This window comes from Pteropus alecto, unplaced genomic scaffold (genome assembly GCF_000325575.1).
Source record: "Pteropus alecto unplaced genomic scaffold, ASM32557v1 scaffold92, whole genome shotgun sequence".
Classification (NCBI taxonomy): Eukaryota; Metazoa; Chordata; class Mammalia; order Chiroptera; family Pteropodidae; genus Pteropus; species Pteropus alecto.
In genome coordinates, this window is record NW_006432447.1 from 8168666 (window position 1) to 8185848 (window position 17183).

The following is a 17183-nucleotide window of genomic DNA, read 5'->3' on the forward strand; positions in this document are numbered from 1 at the left end:
CCTCCACCATCTAATGGGGCTTGGGATTGAGTCATCTTTCTACCACCTGGTGGTCCAGGGATGAAGCTTGGTACTTGTATAGTCAATGAGGCCCAACTTCTACCCTCTGTATCATTTTGTTGTTTAGTACAACAAGGTTGTTGGCTGCCTCCTTATACAGTCTATATCCTGCCTGGTAATTTCTTCCAACATACCAGGTTCCATCTAAGACTCATCACTGGATGCTCTCCCTTCCCAAGAGGCTGGATTTTGTTGTTCATGTCCTTAGCATAGAGTAAGTACTTACACATTTCTATCAGGTATGCCTCTGTGCCAAGCAATCAAGACTTCTTCAACTTCATCACATCATTTACGACGATTGTCCTGAAGTATACGCCACAAGCTACTTTGTACACTTCATATAAAGTTGCTTTTAACCATTCTGACTTCATACCTCATTAGCTGTTTTTCTGTAGCTATAAATGACTCCTCGCCTGGCTGGTGATTTGAATTCTTTCTTTAGCTATGCAGTCTTGAGTAAACTTCCTTCCAGGATGGTCCAACCACCAGGATGCTTTGCCTCTATGTATTCTCCTGGGGTCCTGAGCCCGTGGTGAATAGAGGCTAGCCATGGTTGCAGTCCTAATGCGATCAGACTGTTTTCCTCACACTGTCTAGAGTATATAACTTAAAAAAACCATCTCCTGTGGCTTAGAATTGCTTCACTGTTATATCAATGTGACATAATGAAACTTCTCTTGTTCTCTACACTTAGTTTCAATGCCTACATGAACAACACTGGAACCTGGCACACCCTTAGGTATATTAGTTGGCTCACCCAGCTGCCCTCAGAGGCCTGAGTTTCTATCCCCATCCTGCCTGGTCCTGGTTTCTTTCTTCCACCCACCTATGCTAATTATAAGGACATGACATCCTCTTGCCTGGATCTACCTTCATTATGATAGGGTGTCCTATGTTATGAAGGGCCATAGCCAGCTGAGAAGAGCCATAATTGAGAAATAAACACCTCTCAACACCAATGGAAGAATTTAAGCTGTGCATTAACCTGTCAATTGCCATAGATATTAATCTACAGGGCATAATCAGCCTGCAAAATATATGTTGTTAACTTTCGCAATAGCTACTACCCAGGGTTTCGGGAAAACAGGCCACTTTGTTATATCACCCACTTGAAAAATTCATCCCGCAGGCTAAGAGACACAATTGATTTTCATGGGGCTCAGATACAAACTCCTTGATTCTTTGATCTGGAAAGCATAAAAATTATCATTTAACTTTAGCCCAAAGCTTTCATTTTTCAGATGGGAAATCTAAGGCCCAGAGTGGTGAATACTGATGATTATAACAACACATAATATTTACTGTCAGTTTATATATTATGTAGCAGGTAGTGTTTTCCAGGTAGTGTAGCCTTTTGAATACATATATTAATTTTAATCCTTATGATATATGAAGTGAATATAATTATTATCTCCATTTTACAGAATGGAAATGGTTACAGGAGTGACTTGTCCAAGGTCACATAGGTGATTAGTGGTGGGACCAGGATTTAGGCTTATATCACTCAACCACAAATCCAATACGCTCCTCTCATCTTTAAAAAAAGTACTTACCCCCCTGCAGTCTAGATTTCTCCTTCTGCTTGTGAATTCCATAGAGGGACAGGAGGGACAATTCTGATAATTCTTTCAACTTAGTCATGGCGTCCCCCGTGGCCCAGGAGGGTAAAGTGAAATTGTGAACACGCTGTAGCAAAGAAAAAAGGAAGGAAATGTATATTTTTATTTCTGATTGTCCTCTTTGTTGATTTTTTTATCCTCTTTCACCCCACAAGAACTACTGGATCCTGCCTTTATTGTCCTGCCATTTCTTTCTGGGAGAACCTTACTTTGTGATAAATAGTGGTATTGACTTTCAGATGAAAAATTCACGGGAACTCATTTACCCCTTCCTACCAAGTGCATAGCTATTGGCTTAACTCTGGGTAAAAGATGATTCGTATTTTGCACAGTGAGGGTAGAGTTGGGCAGGAATGTACCTTATTTCTTTATGAAAGGTTTAGAAATCTTTTTATTAACCTGGGGTGGTAGGGAGGTAAAGCTGACAGGGTTGGTAGATGTTTCCTTAAAAGCCAAATGAGCAGCCTAAGAGGACAGGTGGGAAAGGTAATATATTTCCAGAGCCTTTAATAATATACCTGACTCCTATCGGTTTCTATCTAGTTCACTGACTCTTGGGGAAAGCCTATACCTTGCACACAGCAGGAGCTTGGTAAATATTTGTTAAATTGATAACTAATCTGTACAGCAGGGCAGGTAGAGACCTTGTGCCAATATTTATTACCTGCTATGAAGAGTTAATTAAGATTCCCCAGATTCAAAGGCTGGATTTGATAGAGAGAGAGAGTTTGTGGAAGAGGAGACCAAAGTAAAGTAATCTACAGAGGAAATGAGAAAGAGAGAGGTGAAAAAGAACTATACACCATGACCCTATCAGATCACACTGCGGTAAGGAAGAAAGAAAAATATCAAGATTGGAACCAAAATGTGAGCTTTTGTCTCTATTGAAGAGTCTTTTATAAACAAGCTCACGTATCTTCCTTGAAACCTATGCTGATGATAAAGTAAAAATATTAGGAAAGTAGTGTGTGCTCGCGTCAACTAACTCTGACATGGAGGGGGCAAACTGTGTCATCTGTTACTGAGATGGAACTAGGAAAAGTAATTGCTGCCTCCCCATCCCCCACCCCCACCCAACACTCACAATGACCTCAAAATCAGAGGTGGATAAGAGTCCTGTGAGTGGTCAGATTTGCCCCAGGATTCAGTGAACTGGCTGGGAAATCAGGATTATAGAGTATTCCTTTTGGCCAGCAGGTGGAGCATGGTGAGTGAAAAACACCTTGTAACCTTGAAAAACTCAGTATTAATTTAGCTAACTACAAATGTTATTTTGTATGCGTTGTACAGCAAGGAAGAGATCTTTTCCCCATAAACCACTTTCAATAGCCTGGCTTAAAGTTGATTTGCTTATTTTAATATCCAGAAACCAGGTGATTTTTTTTTCTTTTACTGTACAATAACATCGCATTTTTCATTAAAATACACGACAGAAGCCAAGCATTCCTAAGTGACTGAAAAATAAGTGGCAAGGCATAGAAGAAAAGCAATTTTGTTTGCAATTTTCTAAAAGGTAAAAACATGAATAACAGAGAGAAGAAATCAGAATGTTCAACTGAATATAAAGAAGTCTTGGATTATGTTTCTATGTTAAAAGATATATAAGTAATACATTTGTAAAAAAGCAAAAGAAAATATTCTTTTATTTCAAAATAGGCATACATTATAAAATCAGATTGCAAGTTAATTTTAATATTTCCTTCTTTTACCTCACAAAATAAAGGGTCGTAGACTTTACTCCAAATTCCGAAAAGGTCCTTGCCATGGTATCCTGCAAGTTTTGGCAATGTTTCTACAAAATCCTGAAACACACAGAGTGGGAAAAATTTCTACACCAGGGTTTCTCAGCTTCAGCATTGATATTCATATTGATATTTTGGGCTGGATAATCTTTGTTGTGGGGGGCTGCTCTGTGTATTATAGGATGTTTGGCAGTATCCCTGGCCTCTGCCCACTAATGCCAACATCATTCTTAATCCCTCAGCTGTAACAACCCAAAATGTTCCCCATGTGGCAGATTTGCCCTGTGGAGAATTGCTCTTCTTTACAGAAAAGTATGCCGATAATACTGGTTATGATAATGCCAATCCAAAGAATTTTACAAATATTAATTGACCGTTTCTAATTATTACATCAAAAATTGAGCAAATACTGGCTTACTGTCACATGCTCCTTCCTGATTTGTCCTGGAATCAGACTGAACTGAACTGCCTCAAAATTCTTTTTGGAAGTAGGTTATGTATAACTCACATGCAAATGAGTGTCTAAGGAGAGAGGGGAAATATGTCTCAGGCCAAAGCACCTCAGAAAAACACAGCAGAAACAGAACCTGGTGTCTGGCTCTAAGTATGAAATTTGGATTGGATGCAAACATTTCTCTAGGTTCTGTATTATTCTTGAATTTTTATGTTAAGGACACTGACTGTTCAGCTATCTGCCTGATGAAATTGGCAGCAATTTCTGTGAAGTCTTTTGGAAGATATTGTTTGTCTATTGGATAAATTTTCTAGGAAAATATAATTTTCCAATATTAACCCAGATTTCCATAAAATAAATAGAAATAATTATTAAAGATCCCTTGCCACCCCCTATCCCCCCCAAAACCTCCGAAACATAACAAAACAGAAACTCTAGGGACAGATGATTTTATGGAAGAATTCTACCAAGTTTTCCAACCTAAATTATTCTGTTATTTTAACTGCTCTGGAGCATAGAAAAAGAAAACTTCCAAAAAATTTTTATGAAGTAAGTGTAATATTGATACTGACAAAGATTATCTAGAAAACAATAGTCTAATGTCATTTTGACTATCAATACAAGATATCTAAGTAAAATATTAGCAAATAATTCAATATAATATTAAAAGAAAGGGGCTTGATTTTAGAAATGTAAAAATGGTTCAATATTAGTAAGTCTATGATAGATCTTGGTAACTGATCCAAGGAGAAAAATAACTTGATTATATTAAAATGTTAAAGAGACCTTTCAAAAAATTAAACACCAATATTGACAAAACACTCAAGAAAATAGGAATTCATATGGTTTCACTCGCATGTGGGATATAAAACTGAAAGCAACAAATGAACAAGACAAAAACTCATAGACACAGACAACAGTGTAGTGGTTACCAGAGGCAAAGTGGGGAGGAGAGAGGTAGATAAGGGTAAAGGGGGTCAAATATATGATGACAGAAGGAGATTTGATTTGGGGCGAGGAACATATAATGTAATATACAGATGATGTATCGTTGAATTGTACACTTGAAACTTATATAATTTTATTAACCAATGTCGCCCTAATAAATTTAATAAAGAACAAAAACAAACAAATAAGAAAATAGAAAAGATGGCTAGTTTCTTAACTTGATAAAAATATACCTATTTGGTCCCAGAGCTAGCATGCTTAAAAGAGAAACACTTCTAAAATCAGAACAAAGACAGGGATGCCTACTATCAACACTATTATATAATATAGTCATGGGCCACTGAAGAATGGGGATATGTTATAAGAGATGCATCTTTAGGCAATTTTGCCATCGTGTGGCCATCATAGAACCTAGGTGGTATAGCCTACTACATACCTAGGCTGTATGGTATAGCCTATTGCTCTGTAGGGGAGAAAAACTAATTTTCCTTCTCCCTTTCTGGGTTCTTGACTGAGACATTCCTGTAATAAAAGATAGGTTAACAAGAGAAAAACAAAAGTTTAACATGTCTATACGTGAGAGATCCAGGAAAGCTGAGTAACTCGCCCAAATGGCTGAAGCAACCAGCTTCAATATCATCTTCAGCCAAAGAGAAAAGAAGCCTTTGGGGATGGTGGGTGTCAGTATGGGAGGTTACTAAAAAAAGCACAATAAACAAGGGTAGAGTTGTTATGCAGATTTAAGTTGTTGCCTTCTGCATCGGTAAGAGTTTCTAGAAATAAAGTTACCCCCCTTTTCCTGGTGCAGCCAGTGGGACATGTTGACAAATGGCAATTTCCCTTACAAACATAGAAATCTTTTATGAAGGCTAACTTCTACTTGGTGTTCAGAACTTCCTGCTGTTTCTTGAATTCAACCATGACTGTACTGTACTGTAAGTACTGGTCAGTGGAGATAGGCAAAAGAAATCTGAAGTAGAAATATTGGAAAAGTAGAATTAAATCATGAGTATTGGCAGATATTATAAACCTGGAACACACTTAACAAAAAATGTAAAGACGTATATGAAGAACACCCTAATAAAATATTGACGATAAGAACAAAAAGTAAAAGGTATCATGTTCTTGGAAAGGAAGATTCAACATCAGAAAGTTGCAAATTCTCCCTAAGTTAATTTATAAATTTAGTATGATCCCAATAAAAACACTAAAAGATTTTTCTGGACCTAGACAAGCAGATTCTGAAGTTCACAAAGAAAATAAAAATATAACCAAGAAAACTCAGGTAAAGTAGAGCAATGAGGGATGATCAGCCCTTTAGATATTAAAATTATAAAGTCTTAATAATTAAAACAATGTGGTTTTAGCTAATGAAATAAAAAAAATAATTAAATAAAATAAAACGTCCAGAAATGGACTCCATTCATATGGGAATTTTAATACATAATAGCTCAAATTAGTTGAGAAAAGAATGAAATATTCAATAAATAGTGATGGGGCAATTAGGTAACCTTCTGGGAAAAAACTTAAACAGGATATGTACCTCATACTTAACCTCAGTATAAATTGTAAATCAATCCAATATGTAAATGTGAAAAGGAAGGCTATACAAGAATTAGAAGAAAGCTTTGCAGACTTACTTTATAACCTAGCAATGGGGAAGGCTATTCTAAACTATTCTGACTAAAAATATACAAACCATATATGAGTATATCGGCACATTTACGACTACGTGGCAAAAACACTGTAAACAAAGTCAACGGGCAAACAATAAAAACAATGCCATTCATATTATAGACAAAGATATGAAAACATAGAAAGTATCTAAAAATTATAGAAACCTCCACCCCCCAATAATTTAAAAGAAAAAGTGGTTCAAGGGATATGAACAGAAAAGGAAGTACAAATGGCATTTAACTAAAGATATCCAAAGCTTACTCCTCACTAAAGAAAAGTACTACAGCACAATGTCGTGTAAGAGTGATGACAAAAACGCTGTGCCCTTGTCTCATACCTGCTTTCAGAGGGGACACTTCTAGAGATACCATTTTTTCACCTAACAGATTGGCAAACATCTCTAAAGTTGTCTATGCACGGTTGGCAAGGCAGTAGAGAAATGGGTACTCTCATGCATTGCTGACAGGAGTAGAAATTGGTATAACCTCATTTGAGGGTAATTTGATAATATTTTAAGTTATTAAAATATTGCTCTAAAGCATCTACTTCTGGGATATTATTCCACAAATATTCTTGTGAAATTATTTATATGCACAAGATATTCGAGCAAACTGTAAAAGATTGCAAATGACACAAATTTCCATCAATAGAGACTGGTCAAATAAATTACAGTATGACCATAAATTCAAATACACAGTTGTAAGAAAAAATGAGGAAACTATTTATGTACAAATATAAAAATATTTCCAAAATATTTTGTAAAATAAAAAAAAATACAAGTGACCAACCTTATAGTATAGCACTTTTGTGTAATAAAAGGGGAAATTACCAGAATATATTAATATTTATTTGCATATACATAAAGAAACTGCAAGGCTACATAAGAAAATACTGCCAGCAGTTATCTGTGGGGTTACTGAGAGACTTTTTACTGTATTCTTTATTTTTTATTTTTTTTTGATTTTTGAACCATGTGAGTGTATTGACATATTCAAAATACGATTTTTAGAAGTACAAAGCATCATATCTACTTTTTGTATAGTTTTGAAAAGAAGTATTTTGCAAAGTGGAAACAAAATTAAACAACAACAACAACAAAAAACCTATCCTTTGTATCTGAAGACAGAAGGCTCAGTTCTTCAGCCTCACAATAAGGCACATCATTTTAAACTTGCATTTATTCGGATCCAGCCACACAGTTTCACCTGGTTCCTCACAGACATATGAGTATAAGATTCAGAAAAGACTGGCTTCTTTACTGTCTTGTGGCCATGGCACAGTGATGAGGACTAGGTTGTGATGACTGACCCTCATTAAACAATCTAACCCACTGCTTAACCAGCCATTGGCAGACGCATTCCCCTCAGACTTTTGAGAAACTTCATCTTTTGTCTTGGCCCTCACACTTATGTACACGACTAAATGACACTATTTTTTAACCTTATAGGGTTGCAGCCTCTTCTGGAATTCTTCCGATTTCAAAGTCTCCCTCTGAAGTTGTTGAAAACGAGGGCAGTTCCTGAAAGGCAGGTACAGCAACTGAAGACAAAAGAAAAATCATAAAAAACTTTATTAGTCAGAAGAATTTTGCTAAAGAAGCAGCAGCCATCTTTTAAGCCTAATTAGATGCAAAGAGACCATGAAAATTCTAAAATTGAAGGCAAAGAGGTAAATGGTCTGCAGGTCTTAAACAGCAGGATATATACCCAGAACTGTAAAACTTTTTGTTCTTTCGTGAAATTGCCTAAATAGGACTATGCTGTTGGTAAATATTCACTTTTTGTGAAATGATAACTGTTACCTTCTTTCACTACTCCTTTCACTTCTAGCACTAGGTGTACACATGCACCAGAGAAATAAATTAGAGGTTCTGGAAAGAATCTTAAGAGATCAATTTACCATTCACTGACTTAATTCCTACAAATTCGTAGATGGTTAAAATAATGGCACATATTAAATCCATAGAAAAATATATTTAAAACTCTATTATGAGAACAAAGTGATCATGCTAAAATGAGTTTAAATTTAACAATCTTTTATAGTTTTAACTATAACCGACAGGCTGGTGACTCCCGAGTTTATTTTGTTGCTCTTACTTTCCCTCTGTGTCTAGTCCTGTATTTCCAGCCCTTTGTGGATAGCACTACTTGGATTTGTCTCTTCTTCCTCAAATTTAACATGTATAAAGCTGAACTCAATTTCGTTTTCAACTGTTTCCTCTTTGCAATCCCTCTACTTTTGCCAATGGCAAATTTTTATCATCCTGCTTCATTAACTAATCACTTTTGCTTGTCTACTTTCAAAATATTTCCAGAACAGGCCCCTTTTCTTTATCATCATTGTCCCTTCACAGTCCAAGCCACCATAATCCATGTTTCATCTACTGCTTTCTATTTGGCGAGTTGGCATTTATTTATTCTTTCTACCTTCATGATTCACTCTCCACGAGCGGCTATATTAATCCTTTCAATTTTATTTTTGTAAATACTAATCTTTTTAAAGCATCAGTCAGATCATGCCACTCTGTGGTTTATGACTTTCACTGGCTTTCTATTTCACTTGGAGTAAAGCCCAAATTTGTTAGTCCCTAGTGATTGCTCTGCCCTGCTTTCCTACTACTGTCCTTGTCACTCGTTCCCCTCAAACAATACTGTGGGGCTTCATGCTGTCCCGTGAACACACAGGCTGAGGTCTCTGCAGACTATTCTCTGCCTGAGACACTCCCCCTATTGACTCCCACCTACGATGTTTTAGCCATCCTGCCCCAGCCACCTTCACATTGCCTTGTTTTATTTCCTTCAAGGATCTCATCACCATCTGAAATTATTTAATTTATTTATATCCTAATTATCTATTTTCTATAGCACGTAAACTCGAGGACAGCCAAGATCTTATCTAGTTTGTTCACTGCTGTGTTGTCAATGCCTAGAACAGGGCCTGGCATGTTAATAGCAACTGAGAAAACATTTTTTTTTGTAAGTTGCTTTCTGTCTATCATTTCTGATTCTGTGTGTCACTTGTCTTACCTCTCTTTCCTTCCAAGGTTTTTACCATCTAACTTCAGGCCTTCATTTAATTACTTCTGAATTTCCTCAACGGTTTTTCTTAGAGGCTCAAGTATCTTTTCCTTCCAAGCCATTGTCAGACAAATGCTCAAAGCACCACTCATAGTCTCACAGGGCTTTTATATACTTAAGGAGGAATACTTTTTTTTTTTCACTTTTTTAAAAAATTTATGCCTACAGCACCTGGTCTTTCTAGGTGGTCTTCCATCCAAGTACTAACCAGTCATGACCCTGCTTAGCTTCTCAGATCCGACATCGGGCTTTTTCAGGGTGGCATGGCCGGCCATAGACCATAGACCGTGGCTCCACTGGGGCGTGAACCCAGGACCTTCTTCATGTAAAGCAGATGTGCTAACTGCTACACTATGGAACCATGTCCAAGGAGGAATACTTTAACGTTCAGTGCTTTACATCTAAATTTCCATGCGTGGCTTTCAAATTTTTCCATAGTTAGAAATAACTTAGTTTAGGGAAAAAAATCATGAAACTATTCATTTAAAGGTCTATGTTTTAATGAATTATTTAAACTTTCTAGACTTCAGTTTTCTCATCTCACGTATTGAAAGAGTCAGGCTGAAAATAAATAGAATACCTAAACATCTGCCCAGAATATTGCAGTTTACAAAGTCTTTTCCATTCCTTAACTAACTTGGTTTTCTCAAATCCCTATAAAGAAGTTAGGTGGGTATTGTTCTCATTTTACAGAAAAGGAAACTGAGGTGCAGGGAGGTTACTCAAGGTCAAGTATCTGAAGTGCTAGTTGTCTCTCATACCTAGGTTTTCCTAACTTTAAATCTAGCCTTCTTTCTACATCACACTGCCTTTCAGCCTCAGGATTCATTCTAGCTATTAAATTTGAATTCTCTAATCTGTGCCAAACATAGTTATTCAGTCTTATTTTCATTCATTCTAAATATGAACTCTGGACACAGAAGGGCAAGCACTCTGCATGTTCACTCACTGCCATGCTTTCGAGCTGCCTTCCTTTCCTGTTCTACCTCTCCTCTGAGGTCTGGTTCAAGTTCTCAATCTCTCCATGAAGACTTGAATGACTGCCCTTTGGTAGCTCCAAGTACATCTCATTCTCTGAATTCCTTCAGTATGTACAGCTTGCACTTGAAATCAATGCTCACCATCCTGTTCTGTGTTCTATACATTTCACACGTGTGAATCTTTTTTCTTCAAATGGATTATAAATTAATGAGGAAATCTGGCCTCATCTTTCTCATATTTATAGTATTTTGCACAGCTCTGGGAATAACTTTGTGTTGATTGATTGATTGATTTTCTTAGAGATCTTAGTTGATGTTAGGGAGAACTGTTTTCATCTCAGTAAGCAGGGAGCTGGAAGCCATAGGTAGATAATCTTATTTGCTTTTATCTTCCTCTTTCTCTCTCCCTCACTCTCTGTTTTTCTCTCCCTCTTCTTATAGTATCTGTCTTCTCTTTACTATCTAATTTAATTACTATCTTTCAGGATTAAGATACCTTGGTCTACAGTGGCTAAATTTGGTACTGCTGTTCAGCCTTTATCTAATATGAAAAGGCTGTAGTAAAGTAATTTTTTTTCTTTTTAGAAGAAAATAGTCACAAAATCTTAAGAACACCAGTATCATAATACTTTACTCCTGATTCTATGAAGGAAAGAGGCATAAGCAAATCATCTCGGCTTTTGGGGAAACACCAGAAAAATTGTTTGGTGTAGATTTACCTAGAGTGAGGTTGACAGGGTCAGGCTATTTCTACAAAGCATTTGGAAAAAATTCTTAAGTTACCAGCAATTAAGTCAAATTTCTAGGTTCACAGGCAGGGCAAAGAGGATAGTAAGCTACCCTAGAGGTCACTAGGCAACAGTCCAGGTCCAGTGGTCATGCTAAGCCTCTGCCATAGAGAGATGAGATGGTCATGCTTATAATGTGATTGCAGGGGAATTAGGAAAGATTCCTTGTCCCAAATTACTTCCTTTATATAATCTGAAACTGCATACCTAGGAGATTAGTTAGATTTATTTATTGCTATTTAAAAAATAGCAAGTCCTCTCAAAAGATTATAGAGTTCTTGATCAGTCCCACCTAGTATAAATAAAAAATCTGAGGTTTCTCTCAAACAGCCTCATTCAGGCAGCTTGGTTTACAGCATTGGATCTCAGACTTGGCTGTGCACTGGAATCATCTAGGGAGATTATTTTTAAAATACTGATGCCTGGGTCCCACCCTCCGGAATTCTGATTTGTGATGGAGTGTGCCCTGGACATCAGTATTTAAAAAAATTATCAGGTGATTTAATATGCAGCTAAATTTGAGAACCACTGGTTTATAGGGAAGGAAACTGCTCTGGAATTTCCTGGTTCTAGTCCCAGTAGTGATGCTTATCAGCTCTGTAGCTTGGGGTCCATTTGGTTTAACTTACCTATAAGCACTTGTTTCCCTTCCTATAATATTGTCCATTCGAGGTTGTTATGAAAGGTAAATATGACACACATAAAGTGTTGGGCACCAATTATATACTCAAGTCTTTCTCTTTTTTTCCTACCTAGAAATGAGAATTTTCATGGGGGAGAGAAGGGAGGAATTTTGTAGGTAAAGATGATTTAAGATATTCTGGAGAAAGGAGAACTCTGTAAGGGGTACCAAAAGCCCAAGAATTGAAGGCGGAACATTGGGAGAGGTGTGTGTGTGTGTGTGTGTGTGTGTGTAAAGATAGAGAGAACCAAATTGCCAAAAGTTGAAAGAATAGCAAAACAAAATGGATGATAAAGATCCAAAGAGAAATTCTGTTTTGACCCTCTCCTGCCTTGCGTTTTCTATGTCCTACATTGTTATTTGCACATTTATTTAGGAAATAATTAAGGCTGCACAGCTCAAGGAGTGTCCAGACTCCCAAATCCACAAGGACTGAGCAGTCTGCCTTCCTCTTCCCAGGCCCCATAAAATCTCCTGCTTTTTGCAGAATACTGACCCGATCTTCAGAAAGAGGGACTGTGTGCACCGGGATGGGCTGCCAGGGTAGGCTGGGATTCCAGACACTGATACCTTCTGGGGGGAATAGGGCTGCAAGGTTTGTCATAGCACTCATCAATGTCCGGTCAACATCTGTGCTTTGGATATAAACCTAGAGTGGGAAAACCGAAGCAGAATCCAGCTGAGAGGAACGGTGGGTTTTTCCTGTAGAGCTAATATTTGAGAAAAGGCAGAACAACCACACCAAAATATTAGCAGACACCGTGGTAGCATCATGATCATAAGATCTATTATGAAAGAGACAGTATTATGAACATGCCTTGGTATATAACAACATGATATGTCAATAGTTGAACTGACAAAAGAGACCAATTAAGTGGTGACTACTTGCCACCAGTTGCCAAGCTAAAGTATTTACCATAAGTGTCCATCAAATTTTGAACTTATTCATATTTATAATTTTCTAGGAACAAAATAACTGTACAAATTAGAGTACATTTGTAAACAAAATATCTGACTTGAACAAGTTGCTTGAAAAACAGGCAAAGCACTTTCATAAATGCGACATTATGTTAAACTCTTTCAAGGGAAAAAGTTGTCTGTTGATGTTTATAAGACTCATTCAAGAATTTTAGCTCCTCAACTTGCCTGTTGATGTTTATAGGACTCATTCAAGAATTTTCCATATCTTGTCTTTAAATACTCTCCAAGTTCATAATGCTGCTCCATGCCCAGCTACGTGAAAAAAAAAACACACAAAAATTAGTAAAAATAACTTCGTGAATCTTATCTATGCATTTCATCTCTCCTCACTAAATGGGTGAAAAATGGTGTACTTTAATAGTTCCACAATGACAACATATTTTTTTCTTTTTTTCCTTTTTTTATTTCTTTAATTCCCTCCGCCGTCTACCTCTCCTCCCCCCAACACATTTTAAAATGAAAACAAGAAAAAAGAGCTATGACCTTTAGTCATGACTCCCTCAGAAAATTCTTTCATCTTCATTAGCCTTTAACATAGGCCTTGCATAATTAATAGTTTGTAATTGATCTGGTTTAAGTTAATGGTTCATCTCTGGTGTGGTAGAGCATTCAATGTTCATCTTTTAAGGCAGAGCATTCAAAGTGTTAGTTGACTAGTTGGGGGGTTTGTGGAAGAAATTCAACCATCTGATAAGAGGTTGGGCTTAATGAATCTGAAGATCCTTTTCAACCTCTGGGTATAATCATTTATTATTTATACCTGGTACATTTAAAACTAGAGTCTCAAAGTGTGGCCTGTGAATCAGAAGTGTTAACATCACTTGGAAGTATGTTAGACACCAAATTCTTGGGTCCCATTCTTGAACTCTTGATCTAGAATCTTTGGATGTGAGCTCAGAAATCAGTTTTTAACAAACTCATCAAGATTCTGATGGCCAGTAATCATTGAAAAACATTGCTTTAGCTCAATGATCTTTAAGCATTACTGTGCATCAAAAGCAAAATTTATGTAGGGGTGCTTGTTGAAATGCAGACTCCTTAGAATTTCCCCCAGAGATTCCCTCTCATTAGATCCTGGGTATGACTCTGGAATCTGCCTTTTAACAAGTCCCTAGTGATACAGATCTATGTGGTAGAGCACCATGCTTTGAGAAACATTGCATTCAAGTCTGTCTTTAATACAGAGCCTCACCATAGCTTTGGGACTCAGAGAAGATGTGGTCACTGTGGCTTCTGCTTGATCTCACTAGCTCATTTGTTTGTTACTCCTGGCCATCACTACCATTACCACCTCTCTAGATGGGGGAAGAAGGTAGAAAAAATAATAAATAATGTGTGCTTTGAGGTTTGTGAGTTTCCTGGATGAACTGGGTAGCTGAATAAGCAGGTACGTTGGGTCTAATTGTTCTAACATTGCTGACTTTGAGGAAATAATCATCTGTGATAGAGCAATGGTTTTCAAACTTTATCATGCACAGAATCATCTGGAGGACTCATAAAAACAAAGATTCCCAAGCTTTCACCGCAGAGTTTCTGGTTCAGTGGATGGAGCCAAAGGTTTTACATTTCTGTCAAGTTCCCAGGTGACATTGATGTTGCTCAGCCAGGAAACCCTACTTTGAGAACCACTGATATAGAAAGCCATCTCTTGTCATTACGTAGATTGGAAACACCTGGCCAAGGACAGGAATTTGAGCTCTAGAACTTTGCTACTTTAAGAGTGGCCATGTACCAGCACCCCTGGCATCACTTGGGAGTATGTTAGCAATGCAGACTCTCAGGTCCCATGTCAGATCTGTTGAATTAGAATCTGCATTTTAACAAGATCCCCAAGTGATTCATTTACACTTCAGAGCTTGAGAAACATTGCTCTAGGAGAATCTGATGGCTAGTCAAGAGACTCTCGGAAGAATACAGATCCCACAGTCTGGGAGAATCTTTTGGTCTTACTGGAAAAGCAAAGCAGGAGAACAGCAGTCTATACAGAATCATAGTTGTTAAGAAGCAGCCCTGAATTCTTGTAACACTTCTATCATTCCAGAAGCCAGAAGCTGGGTAGGCCTATGGAGAAAAGAGCTCTGATCTGGGAGCCAGAAGCTCTTGGCCTCAAATAGCCTCTCTAAGTTCTCTTCTCTTCAAGAATCATCATAGCTGAGTTAGGGCAGTAATTCTCAACCTTGGCTGCACATTAGAGTCAACTGGTCAACTGAAGAGCTTCTAAAAATCCCAATGTCCAGGCCACACTCAAGACTAATTAAATAAGAACCTCCCAGGCAGACATCAATGCTTTTTAAAGCTCTTCAAATAATTCCAGTGTTTAGCTAAAATTAAGACCCATTCGTTTTGGAAGTACCCAACTCTAAACATTCTTTAACATTTTCTTAATACACTTAAACAGTTAAACAGTGCTTTGGTCAGGACAGAAGCAATGCACCCGGCCTTGTGGCCCCAAGTAGAAGATCTGTACACTCTTATAAGTGAAGGGTGTGGGACGCTGGAACAGAGTCTACATTTGCCTCTGTTTCCCAGTTCACCTTCTCCTTAGGTGCTCTGTAGGAAATAGGGCTCCCTGTGTTTTGCTGGTCACTTACAAGGAGGGCCTGATCCCAATAAACCCACCTGAGAAGAAAAGGAATTTGGTATCAGCACTTCCAGGGGAATCGGTTTCCCAACTCTGCTCACTCAGCTTATTGATGACGAGACGTTCTGCTTTCTCAAGTGGAGCCTGAGAAACTTGGGGGCTGGCTTATATATATCTCTTGACTCTCTTTAGTGTCCCTAAACTTCTGGAATCTTCTGTCGTCCATGCACACCTCTTCAGCTTTACTAAAGTCAGCAGGGTAAAAAAGATCAGAACTGGCAATTCTATATACTTTTACTAGTCGCTAAGGGTGATTTGGACATGATCAGAAATAATCTAGGCTAACCGTTAGTGCTTCTTATTCCACAATCAAAACACATTTTAGACTTTTTAGATCCTAGGTAATTGTGAAAATTACTTTCCTAGTAACTGAAGTAGTTAAATGGTTTCAATAGATTACAGATCTCACAATGTTTAGTTTCCCTTGAGACTCATCACCAATATTTAGCTGAAAATCCAACCAACCTGAGTGAGTTGACCAAATCCTTGAGGCCATGAAGATTCCTTAATGGGGTCATTAGGAAAGGTTTCGATGGGACTTCGGTCTCCATGCCTAAACACCTGAAAATAGATTGAGAAGGTAACGTGACAAACCTCACTTAGGTTTTTGTCTCTGCCCATCATAATAGATCTTGTTCTAAACCAGCAGTCCCCAACCTTTTTGGCATCAGGGACCAGTGCTCCTGTGAGAATCTAATACCTGATGATCTGAGGTGGAGCTGAGACGGCGATGCTAGTGCTGGAGAGCGGCTACAAATACAGATGAAGCTTTGGTCACTCGCTGCTCACCTCCCGCTGTGTGGCCCAGTCCTAATAGGCCATGGACTGGTATCGGTCCATGGCCAGGGTTTGGGGACCCCTGTTCTAAACTCCTGGTTCTTAGCCTTGGCTGCTCGTAGAATCACTTGGGGAGTGAAAAAAATTCTGAGGGTGGACCCACTCCTAGTGATTTTGTTTTAATCAGTTTGGGTTGTGGCCAGGCCATCAGGATTTAAAAATCCTCCCAGGTAAATCTCATATTAGGCTCGCTAACTCTTTTCCTGAGCTTCTGGTAATGCAAATGACGAGATATAGCCATTAGGAGGCAGGTGACCCACACAGGGAGACTGGTTTGTACCATTAGGGCAAGAAGTAACATAAAGCTTAGTTTGGTTATTTTATTGCAGATAAACTCTGATGAGAAGTACTCCCCCCTTAACTGTGGTTACAGATATAATGGTGTTAACAGTTTTGCATATAATAAAAATTGTGGCTATTAAATGCTACATAGAATTCATGACCATTTTGAGCCAAGGATTTGTTAGTCTTTAGGAGGTTAGGGGTAAAGGAATTGTGGTAAGGAGATTAGAAAGTAAATTCTAAACACTTTAAGGACAAACTTCTCGATTTACATGCATGTCATGCTATTTTGATTGCCCATTTTACTCTTTGGGGAGAGTAGCCTGGACTTTTGAAACCTTGGTACTTTGATTACAATATGCTTTCTGAGTGGTATACCAAGCCAAACATAAAGCTATTTTTATAAGCAAAAGAT

General features: G+C 37.8%; 1 protein-coding gene across 2 annotated transcripts in view; it reads right to left on the reverse strand.

Moving 5' to 3' along the window:
* ACPP (acid phosphatase, prostate) overlaps nt 1–17183 on the reverse strand; it is a 41367-nt gene that overhangs the window by 14765 nt on the left and 9419 nt on the right. The window contains exons 2-7 of one of the 2 annotated variants that reach the window (XM_006907246.3): nt 16115–16210; nt 13174–13260; nt 12524–12676; nt 7941–8039; nt 3389–3481; nt 1614–1746 (exon numbers count right to left, since the gene is read on the reverse strand). In XM_006907246.3, coding sequence (XP_006907308.2) covers nt 1614–1746; nt 3389–3481; nt 7941–8039; nt 12524–12676; nt 13174–13260; nt 16115–16210 — 661 coding nt within the window. The remainder of the gene's footprint in view (nt 1–1613; nt 1747–3388; nt 3482–7940; nt 8040–12523; nt 12677–13173; nt 13261–16114; nt 16211–17183) is intronic. The other variant, XM_025043651.1, reaches the window with a different exon arrangement.